The sequence below is a fragment of the Budorcas taxicolor genome, chromosome 10 (assembly GCF_023091745.1).
Source record: "Budorcas taxicolor isolate Tak-1 chromosome 10, Takin1.1, whole genome shotgun sequence".
In the NCBI taxonomy this organism is placed as follows: Eukaryota; Metazoa; Chordata; class Mammalia; order Artiodactyla; family Bovidae; genus Budorcas; species Budorcas taxicolor.
In genome coordinates this window covers 41,103,929-41,131,354 of record NC_068919.1, presented here as the reverse complement: position 1 = coordinate 41,131,354, position 27,426 = coordinate 41,103,929, and the positions used below count along the sequence as shown (strand labels likewise).

General features: G+C 42.3%; 4 protein-coding genes across 4 annotated transcripts; 2 read left to right on the top strand and 2 right to left on the bottom strand.

The window, feature by feature from the left end:
- The first annotated feature begins 375 nt into the window (after window positions 1-375).
- DNAAF2 (dynein axonemal assembly factor 2) lies at window positions 376-6,890 on the top strand. The gene is made up of 3 exons (XM_052647098.1): window positions 376-2,238; window positions 5,349-5,492; window positions 6,387-6,890. Exons 1-3 carry the CDS (start codon window positions 376-378, stop codon window positions 6,888-6,890), a joined length of 2,511 nt encoding a protein of 836 aa, XP_052503058.1.
- Window positions 6,891-8,683: 1,793 nt separating this feature from the next.
- MGAT2 (alpha-1,6-mannosyl-glycoprotein 2-beta-N-acetylglucosaminyltransferase) lies at window positions 8,684-11,182 on the bottom strand. The gene has a single exon (XM_052646507.1). It carries the CDS (start codon window positions 10,726-10,728, stop codon window positions 9,388-9,390), a length of 1,341 nt encoding a protein of 446 aa, XP_052502467.1. The 5' UTR covers window positions 10,729-11,182; the 3' UTR covers window positions 8,684-9,387.
- A 171-nt stretch (window positions 11,183-11,353) lies between these two features.
- RPL36AL (ribosomal protein L36a like) lies at window positions 11,354-12,571 on the top strand. The gene is made up of 2 exons (XM_052646508.1): window positions 11,354-11,427; window positions 12,103-12,571. The coding sequence occupies exon 2, from the start codon at window positions 12,134-12,136 to the stop codon at window positions 12,452-12,454; it is 321 nt and encodes a 106-aa protein (XP_052502468.1). The 5' UTR covers window positions 11,354-11,427; window positions 12,103-12,133; the 3' UTR covers window positions 12,455-12,571.
- A 2,950-nt stretch (window positions 12,572-15,521) lies between these two features.
- LRR1 (leucine rich repeat protein 1) lies at window positions 15,522-25,402 on the bottom strand. Its single transcript, XM_052647202.1, has 4 exons — window positions 25,190-25,402; window positions 21,945-22,043; window positions 18,636-19,357; window positions 15,522-15,762 (listed from the first exon to the last, which is right to left on the bottom strand). Exons 1-4 carry the CDS (start codon window positions 25,400-25,402, stop codon window positions 15,522-15,524), a joined length of 1,275 nt encoding a protein of 424 aa, XP_052503162.1.
- Window positions 25,403-27,426: the final 2,024 nt, after the last annotated feature.

Genomic DNA, 27,426 nt, shown 5'->3' with positions numbered 1-27,426 from the left:
CATCTGTGAATTGAGGATCAGGTCTACCTCGAAGGGTTCTGAACAACGAATAACGTACATAATGCTGGAAATAATTATTAAGATGCTTATTCTGCAGAGGTAACTGCACATGGCACAGGAATCTAAAGAACGTAGGATGTTGGTCTGAAGAAACTAAGGCTATTTCTGTCATTTCCATCATCCCTGTTCCTGCCGCTCCTCCTGGGTGTTGGTGGTGTCACTATGGCAACGAGCACGCGCCGCACAGGCTCAGTTCTGAAGCGGTTACAGACCTCCGCCGCCTCTCTCCGCAGACTAGCGATTTCACCGCTCGTCCCACCCACTAGGTCTCAGATCCATCTCCCTTGGCCTCCGCGCAAGGAGCCGAAGGGCAGCATGGCCAAGGCGGCAGCCTCTTCGCCGTTAGAAGACTTGGATCTGAGTGGAGAGGAGGTCCAGCGGCTCACCTCCGCCTTCCAGGACCCGGAGTTCCGGCGAATGTTCTCCGAGTACGCCGAGGAGCTCACAGACCCTGAGAACCGGCGGCGCTACGAGGAGGAGATCACAGCGCTGGAGCGTGAGCGCGGAGTGGAGGTGCGGTTCGTGCACCCGGAGCCGGGCCACGTATTGCGCACCAGCCTGGACGGCACCCGGCGCTGCTTCGTGAACGTGTGCAGCAACACGCTGGTGGGAGCGCCCAGCAGCCAGCCCGGCTCTGGGGGCGCGGTCTCCGGCAGCCAGTGGTCCCTGCCCTACAGCCTGGCCCCCGGCCGCGAGTACGCTGGGGGGCGCGGCACCCGCTACACTGTCTACGACGTGGTCTTCCACCCAGACGCGATCGCGCTGGCCCGGCGCCACGAGCGCTTCCGCCAGATGCTGGACGCCACGGCCCTGGAGGCCGTGGAGAAGCAGTTCGGCGTGAAGTTGGACCGGAGGAACGCCAAGACCCTGAAGATCAAGTACAAGGGGACCCCGGATGCCGCCGTGCTGCGCACGCCCCTGCCCGGAGGCGCGCCGGCCCGGCCCGAAGTGGAGCCGGAGAGCTCTTTCCCCGATTTCCCCTACCCCTACCGATACCCGGCGGCCGGCGTGAGCGCTGCGGTCCCCCGGCCCCAGGAGCCCTCCCCTCCGGAGGCTGTCCGGCAGCCCGCCCCCACCGAGCCTCGCTACAGCGTGGTGCAGCGCCACCACGTGGACCTCCAAGATTACCGCTGCTCCCGGGACTCGGTGCCCGGCACCGTGCCCCAAGAGCTGGTGGTTACCATCGAGTTGCCGTTGCTGCGATCTGCCGAGCAGGCGGCGCTGGAGGTGACGGGGAAGCTGCTATGCCTTGACTCAAGGAAGCCCGACTACCGTTTGCGACTCTCGCTCCCGTACCCAGTGGATGACAGCCGCGGCAAGGCACAGTTCAACAAGGCCCGGCGGCAGCTGGTGGTCACGCTTCCCGTGGCGCCGACCGCCTCGCGCCCGGAGCCCGCCGCGTCCCCGGAAGAGGCAGCCGCCGCGTCCCCGGAAGAGGCAGCCGACCCGCCAGGAACTGACGGCGCGGCCTGCGCTTCCGCTCGCCGGGGGGAGGCGGGCCCGGCGGGGGTTTGTGCTGGAGACGCAAGCTCAGGTCCCAGCCGAACCCGGGCTGCAGACGCCGGGATCGCCACACTGGACGCTGCCGGGAAGGAGCGCGTCGCAGAATCCGAGGAGCGGGATTTCGGCGGGCAAGAGATACCAACCACGGGGACCGGGGAGGAGCCGCCTCCCGGAGCCGGGAACTCACCTGGGGACCGTGGCGGAGGCGCGCTTAGTACTTCCTGCGGGGACCTTGACGCGGGCCTTTCTGTAGGGAGCCCGAGCGTGCGCCCGACCCTCGGCGTGGAGGCTCGCGAGACCCGGGAAGGCACCGGCAGGGAGCCGGCTTATCGAGCGATGGGTGGTCCCGGGACCGACCGCGGGGAAGCTTTGTGTCCGCCTTTGCAGTGTAGTCAGGATGAAGAATCCCTGACTCTGCTCATTCAAGTGCCTTGGATCCTGCCTCAAAGTCTTCAAGGGGAAGTGAACCCCCTCTGGTACAAACTATCTTTCTCTACCCAAGACTTAGTTTACTATTCCTTCTTTTTGCAATTTACTCCAGAGAATAAATTGAGTACCAAGGAACCAGTGGTTAGCATTTCTTCCAACAATGCAGTGATAGACCTGGCCAAATCTCCAGAATGCCATGGATACTGGAGAGAGTGGTATTACGGTTTAAACAACTGTTGTTTGGAGGTAACAGTTCTTTCTTGAGTCTTAATGTTTGACATTCTATTCCACTTATCACAGTCATCCTCACAGTTTATCCTGAACAAAGAGTTTTCCATTATAACTTCTCTCCTGACGACTTGAAGTTGATAACCCTTGATGAAAGACGTCAGTACACGTTAAACGCATAATTGGGGGGGGGGGGGGGAACCAATAACGAAGAAAATTTAACGCATACTCTCTGGTAGATGGGTTTCAAGTCTTCAAAGTTACCCTCAATGCATGAATGGATTCTCAGGGATCCGTAGACCTCTAAAATTGTATACACAAAGTTGAGGGTTTTCTTCTGGGGAGAAGGACTATAATAACTTTAGTCATATTCTCAAAGGGGTTTGTGACACAAATAGGGAAGAGACATTCTATCATAGCGTTATTTTCAGTTTTAGATAGCTTTTCCCAACCTTAGAAAGTAAATAATAGTTTACTTCCAGAGAGCAAAATTAACTTGGCCTGTGCCAGTTTTTCTGCGGGAAAACCTTAACTCAGACCCAGGGCTGAATCTAAATACCTTGCGTCCTCTGCCATACGGTGCAGCTTAATTTTACTCTCTGATGTTGGTGGGATTGACGTCTAGTGGTCTTTACATTACACTGAAATTGCTTCTTTTGGCATCAGTTTTAATCTCTTCCCTATTAGCATTTGGCATAATGGCTGTCATTTAACAAAGTGTAATTTAATCCTTTGTTAGTACCGACATCAGCTCCATCTGTTTTAGTCAAAAACTGAGGGTGACTCTTAGGTTTACCTAGGATATAATTTTGTAGTTACTACTAGGATCTTGAGAGTCAATTCAGTACTCCAGAACTATTGGCAAATACTGGGGGAGGTGGGTGGGGAGAGAACCTACTTAAAATTTGAACTTCTATAGAAATTTTACACTCATAAGTCAACAATTAATTGGTATTTTGATTGAGGTTTGTATCAATGTTACATGTAATTTTTTTTGCTCTTATAAGATCTTCAAGGGTTAAATTCCCTAATTCAGAACACTAGTTGCACAGATTATATATTAAAATTTAAGCTTTGGGCCTTGGGGTTTATTTAACCTGCCAGAAAGTTTTACTTCTTCCTGTGTTTTTCTAGAATTTACTAGTAAGTTAAATTTTTATATTTATGAGGTGTATCTTGTATGAGAAGTGGTTAATTGAAACCCTCCAAAAATGGTAAATAGGCAGGGCTAGGTAAGATACTTCGTGAGAAAATAAAATATGAAATTGACTATCTGTTTATGTCATCAGAAAGGGGAAATTTAGGAAAGGGCAGTCTTTTTCCTGTAATTGTTTTAGTAAATGAGAAAATAACTCACAAGGTGGGACGAAAGCTTTAATGGACAGCATTTGAGAGAATACTAAAGAATATATTTTAATCTGATTTTCTAGTATCTGAATGTTATTTTAGCAAAGAAACTAGACCAAAATGGGATTAGGGCAACTGTGTTTTATATTTTTGAAGCCTGAAATAGATTTATAATTATAATTACTTGCTGAGGCTGATGGAACCATAATGTTCAATTTTTTTCCTTTAAATTTGACTGGCCCGGCTGTATTAAAGTAAAAAAAAAAAGTTTTTTAAAAAATCACAACAGTATTTTGTGAGTAGACATATATAATGATTACATTATTATATGCCTTATATGAAAATATTATAAAGAGACTGATTTGTGGCTGTCAAGGTCAGAATTTGTTACTTTACACACAAGTACAAAATACATTTCTGTAAACCTTAAGTCTTCACTGGGAATTTTCGTAGAGCTTTAGGACTTCTGAATTTATTATCTTTTATAGTAAAATTAGTCATTAGATGGAGAGGGCAAGTTTATGCAAATCCTTTCTATTTTAATCATAACCATTGCCATTATAAATGTTACTTTTCTGAGGTAACTGAACTGTCTGATGTAGTTTTTGCAGTTAATGTGTAAGTCTTTTGCAGACACATGGACCTTAGAAATGCTTTTCGGGAGAGGGTTGTTTGTACCCTACAGTATTATTCTGTCGCCTAGATCTTCAGATAATACAAGGCAAATTATTTCAAATGTACAGTTTTTCTTTCAGCAAAGCTCACTTTTGTTTGGTAGGTGTTCACAAGTTATGTTTAATAGAAGGGAATTCGAAACATCACTTTCTGATTCCCCTCCCCACCATGCCCCCAGTTTGGACCAAATAATGCATTTGTGTGTATTTGTAATTAATTTGTTTATATTGTAGTACAGAGGAAAAATTTTTATTTGGGGCAATGGTGAACTGATTTGAAGAATTTAAAATATAGTTGTTCCTTCAAAGACCTAACCATATACCTATATTCACTTGACATACTCGAATAGGAACAAATTGCTTTGTCTTTGGGATTCCCTGCAAAAGTGATTTTTGTATATCCTATAGTTTGGTAATCTACCGCCTTCCTTTTTTTAATTTTTAAAAAATTTCATTAAGTATAGTTGATTTACAATGTTTTGTTTCCTCATTTTTTTTAAGATTAGTTGACTTATAGTGTTTCCTCATTCTTACATACAGTTATATGCTAGTGTTGCAATGGATTATTACAGTGCTTGAAAATAGAATATAATTATCTTAAATAAAATATTATACTTGGCTCTTACCTAGCCAAGAACTAAAAGGCAAATTGGTCATACAAAATTTGAATGCATCCTGTCTTGTCTATCTTTAGCTGACTCATTAGGAAGTGTTCTAAAATTGAATTACATTTTATAGTTTGGACTACATTTAAAACTAGAGGTGATGTTATTCTTACAAAATACTGAGAGGGGGGAAAAAAGGAAGATATGATTTGTAAGTAGAATTATCTGGAGGGAAAGCATACCTCAGATTTATATAGACCTAGACAAGGAACTATGACTTTATTTTAGAATCTTCTCCTATATATGTGTGTACTCTTGCTATTCTTTTTGCTCTGTACAATACTGTTTTCTTTGGCCAAAAAAGCATAGGAAGAACATGAAATAAACATTTTAAAAGTGAAGACCTGAACTGTGTGAGAATTGTTATGAGCTGATTTTAGATACAATTCTGTCTGTCAAGTATGACCAATAAAGTAGAATATTTTTTCTCTTTTTATTTTAGGAAAGGTTATTTGTCAATGAAGACAATGTTAATGAGTTTCTTGAAGAGGTCCTGAGCCCTCCATTCAAACAGACATTACCCGTGACTCCACCATTAATTGAAGTTCTTCAGGTTACTGATAGTAAGATTGAAATACATGCAAAGGTAAGGATTTGGGTAGGCTTTATAGATTAGTGATTTGGGGCAAGGTTGAAGCCTGACAAATCACTTAATTCTTGATTTTTTATATCATAACTTTAAATGCACATAATGGCTGGGAAGAGTGATGTTAAGAATACAGACCTTTTTTTGATGTGTATTTTACTATTAAACATCTATGATTCGTTTTCACTTATGTTATCTCATTTAATCCCAAAATAACTGTTCAGTGAGGAATAGAGAGAAACTAACATTTGGGAAATGTACTAGTCCAGGGACTAACAACTGTTTTTGATTCTCAAACCACTGGAACTATATATGTTATATATGGTTTGTTCATTCTTTCTAGTTTAAGTTTGGTTATAGTCTTTTATATTAGACTTAAATAATTTAGTAACTAGCACAGTTGACTTATATGTGAACTAGGTGAGAAAGAGGTTCTGAAGAATCACAGAAATACAGGAAAATTCAAGAATGCCCTTTTTAAATTTTTTGGCTGCTTCTGGAGGCCAAAGAAGAATCTTAGTTTCCTAATCAGGGATTGACCCCAGGTCCTTGGAAGTGAGAGGCTGGAGTCCTAACCAGTGAACCAAGAATGCCCTTATAAGAATGACTGTCACTGGGCTTTATAGGCCATGTTAAAAGATTTGTAGGCTAAGATTGTTTTATCCTGAAGGAGATGAAGAGTCAGTGAAAGGATTTAATTAGAGAATCAATGCCAGGTTTGCACTGTTAAAAAATGACTGGCAGCATTTGGAGATTGACTTTGAAGGGGAAGCCAGGAAGCGGATTTGCAAGTCTACCGGCTTATTCCTTCACAACTTAAAAGTTTCCAGAGGGTATAATTTACTTTTCTGTTTGTTTCAATGAATTATTAATTTGCTGTTTCTCTTAACATAGTTGCAAGAATGCAGTAACTCTGAGCAGCTTCATGAAAAAGAAGAAAGAGTCCATGAAGGAAGTCCTCTAACAGAAAAAGAAAATATAGAACATGCTACCACTTCAACAACTGATTCTGATTCATCTGTAGCAGTCACAGTACTAGAAGCAGACAGTTGTTCAGTCACATGCTTGCAACAAGGGGCTCTTGATGTTTCTCAAAAGCTGTTTGCAAAGTCTCAGCAACTTAAGTCAGAAAAGGAACATGAATTTATAAAAGACAAAAGTGCTGTTTATGTAAATGAAAGAAAAGATAACTTAAAAGAACCAGTAATAACTGAAGAGAAAGAATTGGATGGAAATCACCCATCTTCGTTACTGAACAAAACTGCAGTTCACAATACACCTGGTTTTGACCACATAAAGGAAACCAATATGCAGGATGGTAGTGTGCAGATCTTTAAAGATCATGTGACTCACTGCTCATTCAGTTTTCAGAATTCTTTGCTTTATGACTTGGATTAATTCTGTATCATTTTTTAGAGGCTGAGTACAAACTTTTGGACATGAAACAGATTGTTTACTATCTTAAAACCAAAAGTATTCAAAAAAGTATAAAATTAAAATTTGTATTTTTATTCTTATGGGGAAACTGAAGGTATATTTTGTGTGTGTACGTGTACACAGAGTTTATGTCAATACAAAGCTTCCTTAATTATGGACGTAAGTTTTGTGATTCCTCTGTTGTATGTTTTTTCTAATGGAGAGTTAAATGTTTAGTGTCAATACAACCTGTTTATAGTCTTTATTTTTGGCTTTTGTTTGCTATTACTTTAATAAAGTTTCAAAATATAGTGTCACAAAAAGTAATTCTCAAGAATGTAATGAACTAAAAGCACACACAATAGAGTGTGTGTGTTGGGGGAAGGAGAATCTCAAAACTATGTGTTTATAAGTCTCACTAAATAGGATTTATTCAGTATTTATGCTTGTCATAGAGATTCTGAAAGAACTTTATTAACCAATGTTAAATGATCCAAACAATACAAATACACTGAAATTTAGCATTTTTGCTTCAACTCTGTATCATTCTTCTCATATGTAAGTCACCATATAAATGTGTGGGTATATACATATATATAAATAAAGGTTATTAATGACTTTGAAAACTCAAAATTTAAAATAATTTTTTGGAAATTAGTAAAACATTCCTTGGTTTTATAAAATTAGTTTACAAGTTTTAGAACAAGACAATTTAAGAAAATCTGAGAATTTACTCCAATAGGAAAATTGTCTTCCTTATAGTATTACATGAAGACAACAACAAAAGCTAGTGTTTTCTAATCAGTTTCTTTTATAATACCTAAAAGAGGGCAGCAGATGTTTTTAATAGTTGCTAAATTATGAGTTTTGTGGAATATTTTATATAAGGCCAGGAGAAAATTGCAATAGTTTTTTTTCCTCTCACAAAAAGTTTTAGGACAACAGGAAAGAAAGTATAGAAAGGAAAATATTTGTTGATCCATTTGCTGACCCCAAGACCATGAGCTGATGATGTATTTCTGTTCCAAAGTCAGCTACTAACTCAAACCTCTGGCCTTACCTTAGTCCAGGAAACTGCCTAATTTCTTTAGTCTTTTTGAACTAGGGAGGTCAGGTCAGAGCACCAAAAACCGAACAACCCCTGGCAGTTCATCCTGATATACACTTTATCTCCAATAAAACCTGGACCCAACTGGGCTGCAGGCAGTATAAAGGAACCCATAAAACAGAACTATCTGTGCCATTATAGATGACCACATACATTTTTCAACCATGACAGGAATTATTTGATTCAGTAATAATTTTGTGACTGTCTATTAGGGTACACAGTCTTTAGGCTGAAATGACTATTTGCAGTATCAACACAGAAATTAGTCTATGAGTATACTTTTGGTTGAATGCAATTATGTATGTTAAGGGAAACATGTTAAATATGGAATAAATTTTAAGCCTGTTTCTTGTTTTAAAAAGTGCGATTTCTGGTGAAATAAAGCCTGCTCTAGAACATGTTTCACTTTGGCAGGACTGAACTTTGTTTCATTTCTGGCTGTATTTCACTTACACAGCAGCTTTTTATTGCTCATTATCTCTACGTGGCTAATTTGAAAGCCAGTTTCCTCCAAAGGGAATGGACTGTCAAGAGCTGGGTTTTATTTCAAACTTACTTATACAATGTAGAAATAAAATGTAATGCTAATTTTAAACCTTCAAGAGTATCTTTAGTGGACTTTGATGTAAAATTATTCTGAAAAACGATTAGGAACCTTTTTATGCAAAAACAAGTATTTTATTTTGGCAGCACTAAAAGAAAAAAAAATCACTGTATTTCTACATTGAGGTGAAAAGTGTTTAAACTTTCTTATCAGTCAAATACATTCCAAAAGAAAGTGTGTTCTATGCAGGTTCCAGAGCACAGGCAATTCTTAACACAATAATACAGGAATCTTTAATACTGAAAATGACTGTTCTGACAGGGTGTTTAACAAACCCAATTTTCGAATTATAAAACCACTGAAGCAACCTCTTCCTAGTTACTGTGTCAAGAGTGAAGCTGGGCTTGTTACATTAATACTCTTAATTTCACTGTAATACTTTTTACTGATATGACAATTTTAAATAAATTTTGCTGTACTTAAAATAAGTCTTGAAAGTGAAAAAGTGTACAAAGTTCCAGATAAAAAGATTAATAGATGCAAATAAAGTTTCCCCTCTTCTATCAATTAACAGTGATTACCTCTAGCAGATACACACTGAACTTTAAAACGCAATTCTCAAAATGAAAACTTGCGTTTTAAATCTTAATCAGACATAAAAGGAAAAGATGACTATATTTGGACAACTTTTACAAGAATTTTGTTGTTGTATTAAAGCAGAAACCAGTTCCTAAACTTTTTTATTCAATTGTATATCCTATTTGGACAAATATCAAAAATAGAAGACTGTCACTACTTTTGCTTTTGTAATTGTGATTTTCTTTTTTTTACTGCAGCCTTCTATAACTTTTACAGAGTTCATGGTCCCTAATATCTCCCCACCCTCCATTTTTCCTAGGTGGGGAAAGGGCTGTCATAAACTTCTCACTAATAGTTAGAGTTTCTGGAAACAGGTACTGTTTGTTATTATTTAAGAGTGACTCAAGTTGGGCACTCTGGGTGGCTGGTCTACAAGTTTTTTGGTGATGCATACCACAGTCTCCAGCATGAAAAATCCTAGGAACTTGAGGAACCAGCACTTTCCAGAATTTTGGAAGACAAGATACAGTCAAATATTGAAGGGTCCAGTCCCAGTTATAATCATCGTAAGTACAGAAAGTGTCTGTGCACTCAATCAGCTTTTGATAGGCTTCCCGGGTCAGGGCCAGACCCATATTGTGCTCTGTGGATTTCCACGTTTTCACATCTACCTTGTCAGCCACGTCATAGAAATTTCGAATGGCAGTATAGGTCCCCAGGGAGAGAACATCACACTCAGGGCACTCTAGCTGCTTTAATTTCCACATCTTTTTGAAGACATGGTAGAAGTCTGGGGCTAAGTAGTGATCCTCCTCTAGGAAAAGTATGAGGCCAGCATAGTCTCGAAGGACTTTGACCCTCTCCCATACAAAATGCAGCTTCCACCACCAGTGGTGTTTGGTTTGGGAGAACTTGGCCTCTCTATAATGGCCGAAGGAGTCGGGATATTCAGCATTAATGCATCCCATCCGCAAAGCTGCATTCTTCTCCACGTCTCTGGGGCAATCTCTGGGGTCAGTGCCCGGGAACTCGTTAGGGTACAACTGAATGCTGAAAGGAAAGAACACCTGCAGAACTGGACAGAAATCCACCCCAGCAATCAGCTGATTGATTTCGGTCGACCAGAAGTCATGGCTAAAGATGACGAGGATGTCGTCGATTCCCTGGGCTTTTCGAAGTGAGTCCAGCAGCAGTTTGAGGTATTCGGGCCGGTTGTGCACCTGGACAACCAGCGCCAGCTCTCGGGGGGTCCAGGACCCGGCCTTATCTACATTCCTCAGCGTCTGGTCAAAGTTCAGCTGGTACACTAGGGACCGGTACCGCAGCGTCAGATTGTCCACCTCGGGCTGCGGGGCCGCGGCGACCAGCGGAGCCGCCGACTCGTTGGAGCCCCGGCGGATGCCCACCGACACGGCGGGATGGTCCCCAGCCCGGGCGCCCGCACCCCGCGCGGGGTCGGCGTCCAGCAGCGGCGGGGCGAGGGCCTCGTTCTTCCTTTGTCGCCCATTGCTGCTCCAGAGGACGAAGCCGCAGGCGGCCACCACGAGCGTCAAAATCAGCACCTTCCGCTTATAGATGCGGAACCTCATGGTCTCCGGGGCCGGGAGCGCGGGCAGGCGGGCGGGCGGGCGCGGAAAGGAGCCAGCGGCCCCGGCGGGGAAGGGGCGGGCGGGCGGCAACCGTGGCGGTGGCCTGCAGTAGTCGGAACTGGCCCCCGAAGCTGCCCTCGCTAACTCATCCCGGGCCCCGGGGGTCCCGGGACCCGCAGGTTTTCAGCTCCCCCGCGCCGCCCGGGCTCCACACATCTTCACCTGGCAACTGCAGCTCGGGCAGCGGCCCCGCCGCTAGGAGCAGAGGCACGGCGTCGCTTCGGTCCTCTCCATCCAGCACCGGTCCGGGAAGAAGCCCGACGCGGCCCCGCTGTACCTCGACTCCGTTACCTGCGCCTCCAGCGGCCCTGCGTCCTCCGCGCTCTCATCTCTGTTCGGCCCCGGACATCCCGGAACGAGAAACACAACCTCGCCTGGCCTCACTCCGGCGGCGACTGTCCTGACAGGCAGCGACTGGCCCGCCGAGCACCGCGGCCCGGGGACCCACACCCCTCCGGCCCGCCCCTGGCCGTCGGTTGGCGCTTCCCGGACACGTCCGGAGACGCCCGGCCGTCGCTGCCCGCCACCTATTGGTCCGCGGCACTGCCGCTCAGGCTCAGTTCCTACTTCCGCCACGTCCCTCCTTTTCCTGTGAGGCGCGAGACGAGCGAGACAGGAACGTGGACGTCGGGTCTCTGGGTAAGCCAGGTATTGGGTGGTGGCGGTCACGGCGGAGCCTCCAGTGCTCAGGATTCGAGGCTGGCCGGGCCGGACCTGGTGAGCCCTGTTAGGAGAGGGAGGGCGAGGTTTGCCGCCTTGGTTAGTGGATTTCCAGAATTCACTTTTCCCTTCCGGAAAGGGCGCTCGCATGGCGGCTGCTGGGCCTGGCGGCACTCAGTGAGGACACGTCAGCCTTTAGCGCTTTTACGGGTGACGGTGCTTTGAAGGCAAATGTGAAACTAGGCAGATGCAGTCCTCGAAGGGACTGAGCGGGCCGTGGCGGTGGTTCTACACCGCGCTCCGAGCCAGGCATGCCCGGGAGCTAGAACATGGAGGGAAAGGGTGCGCCGAGAGTCGAAAATAAACTCTAGCCTCGGCCCTCTCTCTGCCGGAGAAAGTAAGGTATCCCACCATTACGCTTTAGTTGTTGGGCAACCACGATAAATTAAGCCCCAAAGGATCCCACTTTGTACGCGGGACTGACCGTACTGGGCGTCCCTGTGCTGCTACTCTTGCTGTTTTTTAGTGAGTCTCATTCTGTAAACTAAGCATTCCAAAAAGTTGTGCACTTACTCATACGGAAAATGAGCACTTGGTGGATTTATACGTTGCTGTTTCAAGTGTTCTAACGTTTGCTCCCGTGTCTTACAACAGTTTGCACCGCGAAGACACTTCTGCTGCAAAGATGGTCAATGTACCTAAAACCCGAAGGACTTTCTGTAAGAAGTGTGGAAAGCATCAGCCTCACAAAGTGACCCAGTATAAGAAGGGCAAAGATTCCCTGTATGCCCAGGGAAAGAGGCGCTATGATCGGAAGCAGAGTGGCTACGGTGGGCAAACCAAGCCAATTTTCCGGAAGAAGGCTAAAACCACAAAGAAGATCGTGCTGAGACTTGAATGCGTTGAGCCCAACTGCAGATCCAAGAGGATGCTGGCCATTAAGAGGTGCAAGCATTTTGAACTCGGAGGAGATAAGAAGAGAAAGGGCCAAGTGATCCAGTTCTAAGCTTTGGGATTCTTTTGTTCTTATGTTTTGAGAGGAAAATGTTGAAGTTACAGAAAAATTGCCTGAATGAGAATAAATAGTGATACTCCTACTAAAATCTTTTGTATGTTTTACATTAGTTGCATGCCTAATATGGTTCTAAATTAAAATAATGGTAAATTACTTGTGGGTTAAAGTTCATCCTTTTATCAAATTCATTATTTAAATTTTGTTCCACAAGAACTGGCATTTTATATTTATATATAAAGAAGATAGGAGTCCCACCTCAAGTTTTCTAACTAGGTTATGGAGATAAATCATAAAGAAGGGAAAAACTGATGGTTTACTTTTTCAGGTCAATTTCAAATACATATTTGTGTTGGGTGAATTCATAATTATGATTGATGAGCTGCTGGGAAATTTCTTAATCAGATTTTGAAAAAAAGTAAATGACAAGTGCTCAGCCATTAAAAAGGATGAAATAATCCCGTTTGCAATAACATGGGTGGACTTGGAGATTATCATACTAAGTGAAGTAAGAGAAAGACATGACATGGCTAAAAGATAAAAATGAATTTAAAATTGTACAAAACAGACTCAGATTGAGAACAAATTTCTGATGGGGGGAAGGGACAGAGTGGGAATTGGGGATTGACATGTACACACTGCTATATTTAAAACATAACCAACAAGGACCTACTGTATAGCACAAGGAATTCTGTTGAATATTCTGTAATGACCTAAATGACGAAATAATTTGAAAAACATCCATGTATATAACTGAATCACTTCACTGTACGCCTGAAACTAACACAATATTATTTGTGCTATGCTCCAATATGAAATTTTAAAAGTGAAGGGGATAAGCTAGACCTGTGAATAGTGGACTGAGTGAAACAGAGGATCCAAGTTGAAAAAATTAAAAACTGACATTGGGAATTCCCTAGTGGTCCAGTGGTTCAGACTGGGTGCTTCATTGCTAATAACATTGGTTCAATCCCTGGTCGGAGAATTAATATTCTACAATGGCTGCCAAAAAAAAAACCCCTGACTTTTCTGCAAGTGTACACTCCAGCAGGGACTACTAGCCACATATAGCTACTTATATTAATGCAATGCCTCACTTACATTACATTTATTGCTCAATAGCCACATGTGGCTAATGACCACCCTATTGGACAAGAGACAGAACAATTCCATCAGTTTTTTGGACAGTACCTTTTTAGACCTCAGTCTTGAATGTAAGGTAGAAGTTGATAATGGACTTCTAACTACAAAAAGTTCTGAAGCTTGTTAAAAGAGCATGAGTTCATGACAACATAAATTCTTGTTTGAACCCTTTTGAGCATACTCGGGGGTGGGGGGGTACTCAAATGTTACAAATTGACTGTGGGGAGGGTTGAGGAGGAAAACAACTATGAATAAAGCAAAGGTAAAATCAGAATGAAAGAAGTGAGTCTAGTAAACACAGGCAAGAAAGAAAAAGGAGTTTGAATATCGAGTGAAAGGAAAAATAAATTGGGAAGGGGTATGGTTATGAGAACAAATTCTGCTTTCTGTACATGAATTTTAAGTAGGCTAAGATACTTACATGGAGATGGCTTGTAGAGAGGAAGAATGCAAAGGGCTGGAGTGTAGGAATAACATGATTAGCACTTATTCCCAACATAGACTATTATACCTGCATTTATTGATGAAATAATTCTCTACAGGAATATGTAAAAATCAGGTAAGCACTGAATTACTTTTTAAATATGTCCCCCTAATCACTTTTTAAAGAACCATGTTTTTAAAGAAAGTTACTAAAATTTTATATTTTTGGTCAATATCTCAGTAATGGGTTTAGAAAATCCTAAGATTCTTATAAAATTCTTCGTTTTAAAGACCAAAAGTTGGTGTATAGCATAGGAGCTCAAGTTGGTGCTCTGTGATGACCTAGAGGCGGTGGGAGGCTCAAGAGTGAGGGGATACATGTATACGAGACTCCTATGGATGGAGGAGCCTGGCAGGCTACGTTGCAAAGAGTCAGACAGGACCGAGTGACACACACACAACAATGACAGCTAAGTCACTGTGTTGTACAGCAGAAACTAACAACACTAAAGCAATTATACTCCAATTTTAAAAAACGACCAACAGAAAAAGAACAGCTCTCATATAATACAGACTTAATCAGTAAAAAAGTAGCAATTTTCTCCTATTCCTCTCCAACACCAAAACCTTATTCCAACCCTAAAAATGGAAAAACTTAAAAACCACAACAAAGATTATGTAGTTAATATAAAACTTTTAAAGGCTGAAGTCTGTGTGTCCAAAACAACTTCTACTTTATGGCTGGTGAATATAAAATTCCATATATAGAAAAATACACCTGAAAACACAAGTGTTTAAAAACATATGTAGTTTCATATTGAACAAATTTTCACTACAATTTAGACTGTATTAGTCCAAAGTATATTTTCTATATACAGAAACTCAATTTAACTTAAATGCAAGACAAAAATTTATTAAGAAAATTCTATGAACAGAATGGTTGGGATCAGTATCTGTTTAGCATTAAAAGATAACCCCACAACCAGTACTCTTGCCTGGGAAATCCCATGGACGGAGGAGCCTGGTGGGCTGCAGTCCATGGGGTTGCTGGGAGTCGGAGGCAACTGAGTGACTTCACTTTCACTTTTCACTTTCATGCACTGGAGAAGGAAATGGCAACCCACTCGTGTTCTTGCCTGGAGAATCCCAGGGACGGGGGAGCCTGGTGGGCTGCCATCTATGGGGTTGCACAGAGTTAGACACGACTGAAGTGACTTAGCAGCAGCAGCAGCACAACCAGAAATACTAGGCCAAAATCAACACAAGTGTGATAAACTGATAAAAGTTACCACCACAATAAAATGAACCAGGTTTTAATGAAATTAAAATTTTACAGTCAAACAATTGAAAATGTTAGACTACCACACATTCTTCCCCTCAATCAAGTATACAAAATCCATGGAAAGCTGCCCTTTCTCCAATTTGACATTTAAACCATAAGTGAATCCCAAATTAGTCTGAGACTAAATGGAATTTCTTTTTGTGGTATCACCTATTACTTGAGCATATCACAAGAATTTACATAACAGGCTAGAGAACAGAAGTAAGAAATAACAGGTGCTTCAGTACCACCCATATTATCTACTAAGACCACAGTGTGAGCAACAGAGTGTAGATTCATGGTAGTAGTTCCTTGAATAAAACTGCTTATACTGTATCTTCCACAAACACAGGTTTTTGCAGTATCCAAATCTTGACAAAGATGGAAAGGAATGATATGAGAGCCATATGGAATCCTATTGGAAAAAAATATTTTAAAGATATTTTTTAATGATTCAAAACTTCATGTATTAGGACATCAATTATTACACACTGAATTATAACCATGAGAAAATAAAATTAATCTATTAATTCAGTATATTGTTTTTATTTTCCAAACTGGTACAAATGGGAAAAATATACTAAATAACAGCATATGACATAAGCCTAAGAGGATCTATACTACTCCATAAAGTAGTGACCTTTTAGTATTGCCACTTAATAGTATAACCTACTGAATACAAGGAAAGAGTCATGTCCTTTATATAATTATACTGTATGACCAGTATAACATAATTTAAATGCACGGCTCTCTCATACAATTCCTAAAAATGGTAATGAGAGAATTTCTCAGTTCTATCTGTGAAGAAACATTTATTTAAATAAATACATATATACTCCTAGGCATCAAGTGTTCAAAAGAGAATCCTAAACTGTGTGAAACAAATTTTTTAAATGTTGTGATATTAGTTTTACTTTACTAAAGTAAGCAAGGCTCCTAACTGCTTAAATTAAGTCATTCACCCTCTTACTTAAAATTAAAACTTCAGTGGCCCCCAATACAATTGCTCTCACCCTGCATAACACTGAGACAATCTCTTGAGATTGCCAGCCTAGTGCCCAGGTCTCTCCTGCACCCTGAACATAATCATAGCCCAAATGCTTTGTGTCGCTTTTCTTTCTTCTTTCTCTAGTACGTAGGCTGGCACATTAACAGGTGTTCAGATCTTTTGCAACAAGTAAAACCTACTATTATAATTTAAACTGGTGCTGTTTTGTTTTGCCACACAGCATGTGGGATCTTAGTGCCCTGACCTCTGCCCCCTGCACTGGAAGTACAATCTTAACCACTGGACCTCCAAGGAAGTCCCTAAACTGGTGTTTAAAACCCTAGTAGAAAAGTGCACATCAAATAAAAAATAGTGGCTTACTTACTTAAAGGATGGGATTGACTTTGTTTACAATTTTTCATTTTTTCCACATGTACTAATCTGTTAACTTGTGTAAGTAACTTAAAAAAAAAAAAAAAAAACCACTTACTTTCCAGGCTCTTGGTTATAGACCAAGAAAAACACGAAACAGTTAAAAACTATATTTTCTACCCAATGTAAGTCCCCACATATTTTTCTAAGACTATAACTTTATGTTTGTAACCAGTAGTTAGGACAATCTATCAACAGCTAAATAGCAGAGATTGTTCTCATGGCTTTGGATCTATATTCTTAAACCAAGGGAGCTGGAAATTTGCAAAATTATACTTCAGTAAAGATCAGAGTCATCCTAGCCAATTTATGATCCTTTCAAATCATCAATGACCATTTACAGTATTTCTCACTTGGACATAATTTTCAAAATTGAATAAATATGTTATTTTTTTTTCATATGTAAGTCTCAGAGAAAGCAAAGAACAAGACACTTGGGAGTAGTATTGCCAAAAGACACCATTTAGAGTTCTCTCAAATCAGCAGTTTTAACCTGAATCATGAGTATCACTTCTGGAGACTTTAAAAAATATATGACACACAGTTGGGGCCCATCTCTGGAGATTCTGAACTAGTTGATCTGAGGTAGAATCTAGGACCCATATGACCAGATCTAGGTATGTATTTCACATCTATATTATTTAGAAGTTCCTCTACAACTAATGATAACACAATTAATGATTTTTAATTTGTCAAATAAGCAAATTACATGTATTTATAAATCCAGTGAGTATCGGGACCTATTAAGAACCAGGCACTGTTCTTGGCACTTACATGTACTGTCACTTAAGAGAGAATTTTAAACTCCTAGTTAAGAGTCATTACCTTAAACCAGCAGTCCCCAAGTGTGGTCCCCTGACCAGCATTATCAGTATCTCCTTGGAACTTGTTAGAGATGCAGTTTCTTCATCCCCATGACAAATTTACTGAATAAGAATCTCTGAGGGTTGGGACCAGCAGTCTGCATTAGTTAAGTATTGTGTTACAATAAGCATGATTGGTGATACATTCCTCAACTTTCGAGGATCACTACGTTAAAACAATAATGAGCCCTTAGTTACTTTTGGTGGTGGTGGTGGTTTAGTAACTAAGTCGTGTCTGCCTCTTGTGACCCCATGGACTGTACCCTGCCAGGCTCCTCTGTTCATGGGATTCTCCAGGCAAGAATACTGGAGTGGGTTGCCATTTCCTTCTCCAGGGAATTTTCCCAACCCAGGAATCAAACCCAGGTCTTCTGCATTGCAGGCAGATTCTTTACCAACTAAGCCACAAGGGTAGCCCAAGTTACTGTTAGAGCCTCAGTATTCAAAGTGTAACTCATGAACTAGCAGCCTCACCTTGAATGCAGTTTAAAAAGCAGATCTCCACTTCAGACCTCTAAAACAAAATCTGCTAAACAAGACTCCCAGGAATGTGATGAATATTAAAATTTGAGAAGTAAGCCAAGGCTCTTAATCTGTACATTAGAAACACCTGGATAGTTAAAAAAAAAAAAAAAACTCAGTCCTACTCCCAAGCATTCTGATTTAATAAGTCTTGGGTGGGGACTAACCATCAGAATTTTTTAAAGCTCCTTAGGTAATTCTAATGTGAAGTAAAATCTGAGAACCACTGCTTTAGGATAAGAGCACTTAAGCTAGGGATGATGAAGGGGGAAGACTGGCTTGGGTTTCAGTGGGTGTCTATGAGCACTATAAAGTTTATCTGTGTTTATTCATATGCCCATTCTTCTAGACCCATAACTTGTCATTTCTTTTTAAAAGAAGGCCACTGGAGCAAAGGGTCAGATTGTGCACAGTATAAACAGCTATGTTAAAGACTTAATTCTTGAGAATGATGAAGATACCATGATGCTATCAAAGGCTTACCTATTATATAATATGGTTCGTGCAGAAGATTCCAGTAAAGTTAATGGCATTTGCAGGTGTATAACTGGAAGGACTTTAGGTTGTTCAAAAGTATTTCCAAAAAGATCCAAGTACTCAAGGGATAAATTTTTAAATTCACTAGGCAAAAATGGAAGCTTATTTCGAGCTGCTGACAAAAACCGCAGGTTCCTGAGTTGTCCCATCTTGAAAGGAAGGCGAATCAATTCATTATCATCAAGTTTTAAATATGTAAGTTCTCGGAGCTGGCAAAACTGCACGGGGAGTGCCTTAATTTTGTTCTTGCTGATATCCAAACTCTGAAGTGACTTCTGGAGTGTAGACTGACACAAGGCTACACTAAATGATTCCAAGTGGTTATCATTCAGGTTAAGTTCTTGAAGGTGGATGAGGTCTCCAATTGTAGCTGGAAGCTTTTTTATATGGTTATGACTCAAGTCTAATTTTCGAAGGTTTTTTAAGCAAAGCATACGCATATCAACCCGGACAAGCCCACAATAAGAAGTCTGAAGATGTTCCAGGGAATAGGGGAAGTTCTTGCTTAGAGGATAGTCCTTTTTGGATGTGATAACCATTTTAGTTTTAAATTTTTCAAATTCTGAAGTCTTCACTGGTGTGAGGGTTGAAAGTGGTGCCTCAACATCACAGCCTCTATGAGCCAGTCGCACAGCTGAAAGGAAACTCTTTAGACTGCTGGAATTGGCCTGAAGATGTAAAAGTAGGTTGTACAATTATAAATTCCATTTTAGGTAATAAAGGCATGTTAATTCATCCTAAACAAATGTGGTGAAGTTGTATATGTAAACCATGCAATTATTTATTGAAAATTACTAAATTTTTTTCAGTATTCTATTTTCACTAAATTTAATTACATATACAAAAATTTATTAGGTTTTTGAAAAAATTATGTTGAAACTGTTAAATAAATAAAACTGTTCACAGGGGGAACCATATGAGCATAAAATAAAACAGGAAAACATGAAGATTCCACTGAAGACTTGGATTTAAGATGAACTGACCCATCAACTATAATTCAATAAAATTTTTTTAAAAAGTTACTTTAACCTTAGTAACCAAAAAGAAAATGAAAAGATGAAATGACTCAAATCTCCAGTGCCTCAGAGACAGACTGAAGTAGTGTTGTACAGTGCAAAATACCCAGGGGGGTTATTCACAAAGACTAGGAATTGCGAAAAGCAATAGCCCTGTCAAAAGCAAGGCCAAGGACTTCCCTAGTGGTGCAGTGGATAAGAATCTGCCTGCCAATGCTGGGTACATGGGTTCGAATCCCTGGACCAGGAAGATCCCACATGCCGCAGAGCAACTAAGTCCAAGAGGTACTACTGAGCCCACATGTCACAACTACTGAAACCCACTCACCTAGAGTCTGGGCTCCACAAGAGAAGTCACTACAATGAGATGCTCATGCACGGCAACTCTCAACACAGCCAAAAATAAAATAAGTAAAAATTATATATGTATATATCAAGAAACTTTTAAAAATAAAAAAAGGCAGGTGTAACTTAGCACTTACTGAAAAAAGTTGTACAACACATCGAAAGCAAGAGACCGCTTCCAGCTGGACAGAGAAATCCCTATTAAAGTGATATGTGAATTAAGTCAGCAATAAAAATACTTGCTGGATACTTTAGAAGTTTCAAAAACTTTATATATGAAGGATTAGCGAACTTTCAGCAAGTCTGGGAAACAGAATGTGGGAGCTTTGCAGAGGAGTAAAAGAGTAGAAATACTGTATGGCTACAGAGTATAAATGAGTACCCTTGATGCCAGGGTAAGGAGGACAGAATGATCAAGCTGTGGGAAATCACTGAAGGATTGTGAGTTGAGAATTATGTAACAAGAGCTACATATTATTCTCGCAGCAATATACACAGTGAAGTGGAGTGAGGAAAGTCTGGTGACCTGGATTAAGTAGGTCCAGCAGAGGGACCTACTTGGGAGTTACATACTTGGGAGTTACACGCATCAAAGGGAGCTGTGGTAACAGAAAGCATGTATGGCAGAGAACAGGCAGAGGATAGGAATAAAGTCTTCACTCCCAGGATAGAAAAAAGGTTGCCAAGAAACAGGAAACAAAGGAGCGGCTAAGAAAACTGAAGATAAACCAGCACAGTGCCCTACCACAGGTGGCAAGAAAGAAAAGTTATTATGAAGGGAGTGGTCATCAGTGTCAAAATCTTCAGAGCTCAAAAGGGATGAGTAATCATGGCAATGTGATTAGCAGATAGGAAGAGATCACTGACCTTTGACAGTGTTTTATGAATAAACCAGTGAAGTGAAAGTGAAGTGAAGTGAAGTCGCTCAGTCGTGTCTGACTCTTTGCGATCCCGTGGACTGTAGTCTACCAGGCTTCTCTGTCCATGGGATTTTCCAGGCAAGAGTACTGGAGTGGTTTGCCATTTCCTTCTCCAGGGGATCTTCCTGACCCAGGGATTGAACCCAGATCTCCTGCATTGCAGGCAGACGCTTTACCCTCTGAGCCACCAGGGAAGCCCAAACTAGTGAAAGTAGAGGTCAAAAGAGATACTGAGAAAGTGGAACCAACAGCTTTAGCCTCAACTTTCCAGAAATTTGTCTTTTCTATTCTAATTGGTAGGACTCTCAGCTTGTTTGTAGGTAGAAGGAGTCAATGGCAGGACAGGCTGATTGGCAAGAGAAAATGAAAAACCAGAACAGGAGGAGGTAGGACAAAGCACCTCCATTCAATAAAACAGCTTAAACAGTTATTAAACTTTAAATGTTTAGAAAGCACTTGACTTGGGGTCAAGGGTAAAGGCAAATGCAAGGTTGAACAAATCACAGCTCCTACCCTCTGGGAAGGGAAAAACGGAAAAAGCGAGATAAGGCAAAGAAGAAAACAGTTTTTTATCTTAATGGTTTATATATTTTAAAAAATGATTATAGTAAGTAAAATATCCCCTAAAGTGTTTCTAATTGTATTTTATCCATTTTTTTAACACCAAATTTAGATTTGTCACCTGTGATTCAGCTGGCAAGATGCAGACCTGTGCCACCTGCTTATAGAGTTCTAAGAACACCCCGAGGCTCCATCTTGGGCATAGAAGCAAAATCAGTTTTCCTTCTCATCCTGGGCAACTTTTCTAAGACTGACTCTGCTCTTTTCAAGGCCACATAAACAAGCCAGGGAAGCTGCCATCACTTTCTCAAACATGCCTGCAAGTGCCTATCTCTGTTCAGCTCTGTGGATCAGGCTTCTAATACAGCTTCTATTCTCTTTACAGTAAACCAACCTACGCATTAATACCATACCTTACTGAGACAGATATCCACAGGAGGCTCCTTTAACCGAACAGTGGCTTTCCCCTCATCCACAAATTTGGTGAAGAACTGTTCAATGTTCTCCTTTAGCTGCTTGCAACCAATGAGGGGGCGGGGGAGAAAAATGACAAAATCAGGTACTGTTATTCAGTATTTATTACACCTGCAATATGCCACTTTGCCAGGATTCAGTTTGGCTTATAGTCCTTACATCTGGGTGCTTTGTGGTTTTAAGATTTAAAGGTTTTTGTTTGATTGCTTTTGGGGGTATTTACACTCCTTATCCAGCTTTGGGTAAGATATAATTGTTCTACCTGTCCAATAACTCTTCCTTCCTCAAGAACAGAATCCCCTTTGTTTGAGGAGAATGCTTCCTCTCTCCCATTCTAACTCTGGGTGTAGTAAGAGTTGCCAATAGTAGTTACCTGCTTTCTTAACTTCAGTCTACTAGCCTGGGGTAGGCATGCCTCCCGCAAGATATAAACTTGATGAAAGCAGGAATCTTCTCTCCTTTGTTCAGTAATATTTTCCCAGAGCCAGAGGAGGGACTAATATATAATAGCTGCTCAATAATTTTTAATAACTGATGTTGCTTCTGCTGCAGACTTTAACAACTATTTATTGAGAAGCCACTATGTACCAGGCTCTATGACAGGGGGCTTGGGACAACAGTGGTAAATAAGACCAGCACGGTAACTACACTTATCAAGTTGCCAATTTCATGAGAGAAAGTTTATTGAACAAGTAATTATAAGCATAACAAATATTAAGACAAGGAAGTACAGGCCGCTATAAGACCTTATATCGGAAAGGACTCTTACGTGGTCTGGGGGTATGAAAGAGAACTGAAATGAGTAAGAAATGAAGGATTAAGATGTTAGGCAAGTGAAGATACTGAGGGAAGGAGAGGGAGGTAGTATATAAATAAAATGGAATAGTGTGCAAAGCCTTGAAGGTAAGAGAGTTTGGCAACTGAGGAGGTGAAAGACGTTCAGTATGCTGGAAGATCCAGTGAAAAGAGGCAGGTGAGTGTAGAGAGGTAAACAGAGATTAGATGATGGAGATTAGATGAATATTCAGCGGATATTACCGTTAGATCTACATTTTGAAAAGTTCCCTTTAACTACAAAGTTTAATAATGAACTTTGGGAGAGGGGACGATGGGATGGAGGAAAGACAATGGTAGAGGTAAGGAGATCCTTTAAGAAACCAGCCAGGCAAGGGACAATGGTGGTTTAGGCTACACCTGGGATGGAAGGGGGTATGAAAATACAAAATTACCCAGGAAGCAGAACTGAAAGAATTCAATAATATGTTGGATGTGGGGAAGGAAAGCCTTTAAGGTTCCTGGAGAGGGACAGAATCTTACTTAAAGGAGCTGCAGAACACTATCAGAAACGCTGGGTTAGGGGTGGCAAGGAAAATTAATCTGGAGGTATTCTGAGTTTGAAATACTGTGACACAACCAAATGGAGATTTCCAGTAGGTAGCTGGCTCAAGTTGGAAATTAAGGGAGAGGACTAGCAAAAGATACAGATTTGGAAATCAGTCAGATGGATGTCAGCGTCATGGGACAGAGAAGTAGAAGGTTGTAAGAAAGAGACCCAAGGTGCTTCCACACTCAGCACTAATTCCTACTCCTCAAGGCCAAAACCAAACCACCTTATCAAATAAATGTTTACTTGACACCTACTATGTTCCAAGCCCTGTGGCACCACTTCTTCCACAAAACTTTCTCAAAGACTTGAATCGGAATTCATTTCATTTTTAATATTATACTATATAATACCACTCTGCTTCTCCCTTTATTACAGCAATTACAGCCCACCTTTGTAAGTGGTGGTTTCTGTTTTTCCCTTTCTAGTCTTGGAAAAACAGTGATTAAATCAGGTTTATTTCCCATAGTATCTATCCAGCAATGCACCCTGCACACACTGTTTTCAACTAGTGGTTTACAATAAAATTTTCGTTAGGATTTTCAGCTACTGACCTTAGCACAGCGGAAGTTTTAAAGGAGAGATCATAACAGACCCTTAAAACAGACAGTACCTAAGGTGGGCATGAAAAGATAGGTTTTAGGGAGGTCAACAGGGAAAAAAGGGAGACCCAATTCTGGTTATGAGTTTGCTTTTCTCACCTAAGTTTTCTAATCTTTAAAATTTGGTGACAGAAGTCCTTTCCATTCGAAAAATTACATGAGTTGATTCCACCAGAAGAGAGGAATTATTTAGACGTTCAACTACTTACACAAACATTTACGTGGCTCTGAATAAAACAGCAATAACTCCTCAACTAAGAGTATTTACTGAAGATACAACACTAAGGGAAACAATCCCACAAATTGTATAAAACCCAGTCAAAAGTTAGATGCAACAGAGGGTGATGAATCACCCCTCAATTTTATTATAGTAGGCACAAGGGTATTCTAGTCATTTTCACAAAAGAACGTGCCTGGGAATCAAGGTAAAAGGATTTTATAAAACTTGTGCTTTGAAAATTCAATTTCCAACTTCTAGAGGGTTTACTACTGTTATGTAAATACAAAAAAGCCCCGTACCTAACAAATCAAAACTTAGGAAATTAAACAGTTAAGAAAGAGCGAGAGATGCAGTAGCCAAGAATTTTAATAAAATTATCAAGATGCAACCCAGGCATCACTGCTTTACCACTGTACTAATCGGGAAGATCCCCTGGAGTAGGAAATGGCAACCCACTCCAGTATTCTTGCCTGGAAAATCCCATGGACAGAGGAGCCTGGCGGGCTGCATTCCCTGGGGTCGCAATGAGTCGGACACGACTGAAGCGACCGAGCACAGCACAATCTGGCCTAACAACCTTAGACGCATCCCACAAAGCCTTAAAAACAAACAAATTTAGCGAAGAAACTGGGAGAAACAGAATCTACTGAACCAAGGTGTAGTCATTTTACGGTTCTCCCAAACTGGGCTGATGCTACTGATGCCGAAATTTCAAAGGCATTAAAGGGGCAGGGTTGCCATCTACTACTAAACAGCAAGGCTGTCAATAAAGTCGCAGAAATGGGCAAGAAAATTTAAGAAGTGACTCTTAAAATCTTTCCGCCTTCGGGTCCGTAGGGAGACGCCAGGGTCCGGGTGATGGTGGGGTTCAGGGGCCGGCGGTCGGGAACCCCCAAGACGGAGTCCAGCTGGGCAAACAGTCGGGCGCTTAGGGCAAGAACGCCTGGCTGCTAGCCCTGACCCGCCGGCTCCACGCACCTCATAGCGGGTCCCGCGCTTGTCCTTCAGGGTGGAAATGAACAAGCAGGCGGGGTGACGGCCGCCCCGCTCGCCTCCAGCTCTGGGACCCGGCGGAGTCCTGGGCGCCTGCTGACAGAGGCTCAACACCGCCCGGACGCCCTTGCCCCGGTTCCTCAGCCCCAAGGCCGGCAAGTGCCGGCTGACCACCTCCACCTCGCAGTGCAGCTTCATCCCGCCGGGACGCCAGCCACCGGCTCCCACTGCTCGGCTTTGAAACTTCCCCTTTCCCGCCCCACCGCGCCGCCGCCGGGGCCCTCGAGCGCGGGCTGTCCGGGGATCTGCCTGCCGGCTCGCGGTGCCGACGTCCCTGTTTCTTCGAGCAGCGGCTCCACGAGTCCTGCGGGCGCGGACGGGGTCCCCTCTCCCGTGCAGGACCGAGTCTACACTGTGGCTGCGGACCGCGGACACAGACCGCCGGAGGATCCGGCTCGCGCCTCCCGAACCCGGCGATCGGCGGGGGCGCCACGTCCTTTCCCAGGAGCGCGCGCTGACGGCCCCAGTGTAATACTTGGGGGCCGAGTCCTAGTTTCCACTGCTGACAGTGTACACGCTGCCCGCACACGTGGGGTCTTTGAGTTTCCCAAGAAAGGCCGTAGTTCCTGTGTTTTGGGGGGAGTCTTTTTGCCTATCCAGCCTTGCGAGGGGCCCACTGCCAGCTGGGGCGCTGATAGGCTGGTGTTTTGTTTTGGGTGCCCTGGAGGTGACAATTGCCACATCAGAAGGGAACTTGATATGACAGGATTTATCCAAGACTTGATTTGTTTTGGATAAATGATGGAGAGGGAACTGGCAACCCACTCCAGTATTCTTGCCTGAAAAATCCCATGGACAGAGAAGCCTGGCGGGCTACAGTCCATGGGATCGCAAGAGTCCGACAAGACTTAGAGACTAAACACCAATTCCTTTTATACAGATTCCCTGTTTACAACCGCTAGTGGATTGGATGGAGTGACTGACTTGACTGCATCTTAGACTTGGAGAGACCTTCCGGACCTTTCCGACTCCTTGTCTGACTCTTTGGGACTCCATGAACCGCAGGCCAGGCCTCCCTGTCCATCACCAACTCCCGGAGTTTACCCAAACTCATGTCCATTGAGTCGATGATGCCATCCAACCATGTCATCCTCTGTTGTCCCCTTCTCCTCCTGCCCTCAATTTTTCCCAGCATCAGGGTCTTCTGAAATGAGCCAGCTCTTCGCATCAGGTGGCCAAAGTATTGCAGTTTCAGCTTCAACATCAGTCCTTCCAATGAACACCCAGGACTGATCTCTTTTAGGATGGACTGGTTGGATCTCCTTGCAGTCCAAGGGACTCTCAAGAGTCCAGCACCACAGTTCAAAACCATCAATTCTTTGGCGCTCAGCTTTCTTTATAGTCCAACTCTCACATCCATACATGACTACTGGAAAAACCATAGCCTTGACTAGACGGACTTTTGTTGACAAAGTAATGTCTCTGCTTTTTAATATGCTGTCTAGGTTGGTCATAACTTTCCCTCCAAGGAGTAAGCATCTTTTAATTTCATGGCTGCAATCACCACCGGCAGTGATTTTGGAGCCCCCAAAATAAAGTCAGCCACTGTTTCCACTGTTTCCCCATCTATTTGCCATGAAGTAATGGGACCAGATGGCCGTGATCTTAGTTTTCTGAATGTTGAGCTTTAAGCCAACTCTTCACTCTCCTCTTTTACTTTCATCAAGAGGCTTTTTAGTTCTTCTTCGCTTTCTGCCACAAGGGTGGTGTCATCTGCATATCTGAGGTTATTGATATTTCTCCCGGCAGTCTTGATTCCAGCTTGTGCTTCTTCCAGCCCAGCATTTCTCATGATGTACTCTGCATATAAGTTAAATAAGCAGGGTGACAATATACAGCCTTGATGTACTCCTTTTCCTATTTGGACCAGTCTGTTGTTCCATGTCCAGCTGTAACTTGCTTCCTGATATGCATACAGGTTTCTCAAGAGGCAGGTCAGGTGGTCTGGTATTCCCAACTCTTTCAGAATTATCCGTAGTTCATTGTGATCCACACAGTCAAAGGCTTTGGCATTGTCAATAAAGCAGAAATAGATGTTTTTCTGGAACTCTCTTGCTTTTTCGATGATCCAGCAGATGTAGGCAATTTGATCTCTGGTTCCTCTGCCTTTTCTAAAACCAGCTTGAACATCTGGAAGTTCACAGTTCACGTATTGCTGAAGC

Coding starts and splice junctions, on each gene's coding strand:
- DNAAF2 (XM_052647098.1), top strand. CDS start 376: ATGGCCAAGGCGGCAGCCTCTTCGCCGTTAGAAGACTTGGATCTGAGT. Junction 2,239..5,348: donor TAAACAACTGTTGTTTGGAG/GTAACAGTTCTT, acceptor TTTTTATTTTAG/GAAAGGTTATTTGTCAATGA. Junction 5,493..6,386: donor AGATTGAAATACATGCAAAG/GTAAGGATTTGG, acceptor CTCTTAACATAG/TTGCAAGAATGCAGTAACTC.
- MGAT2 (XM_052646507.1), bottom strand. CDS start 10,728: ATGAGGTTCCGCATCTATAAGCGGAAGGTGCTGATTTTGACGCTCGTG.
- RPL36AL (XM_052646508.1), top strand. CDS start 12,134: ATGGTCAATGTACCTAAAACCCGAAGGACTTTCTGTAAGAAGTGTGGA.
- LRR1 (XM_052647202.1), bottom strand. CDS start 25,402: ATGAAGCTGCACTGCGAGGTGGAGGTGGTCAGCCGGCACTTGCCGGCC. Junction 22,044..25,189: donor AGCGCGGGACCCGCTATGAG/GTGCGTGGAGCC, acceptor GGTTGCAAGCAG/CTAAAGGAGAACATTGAACA. Junction 19,358..21,944: donor TGGATATCTGTCTCAGTAAG/GTATGGTATTAA, acceptor TTACATCTTCAG/GCCAATTCCAGCAGTCTAAA.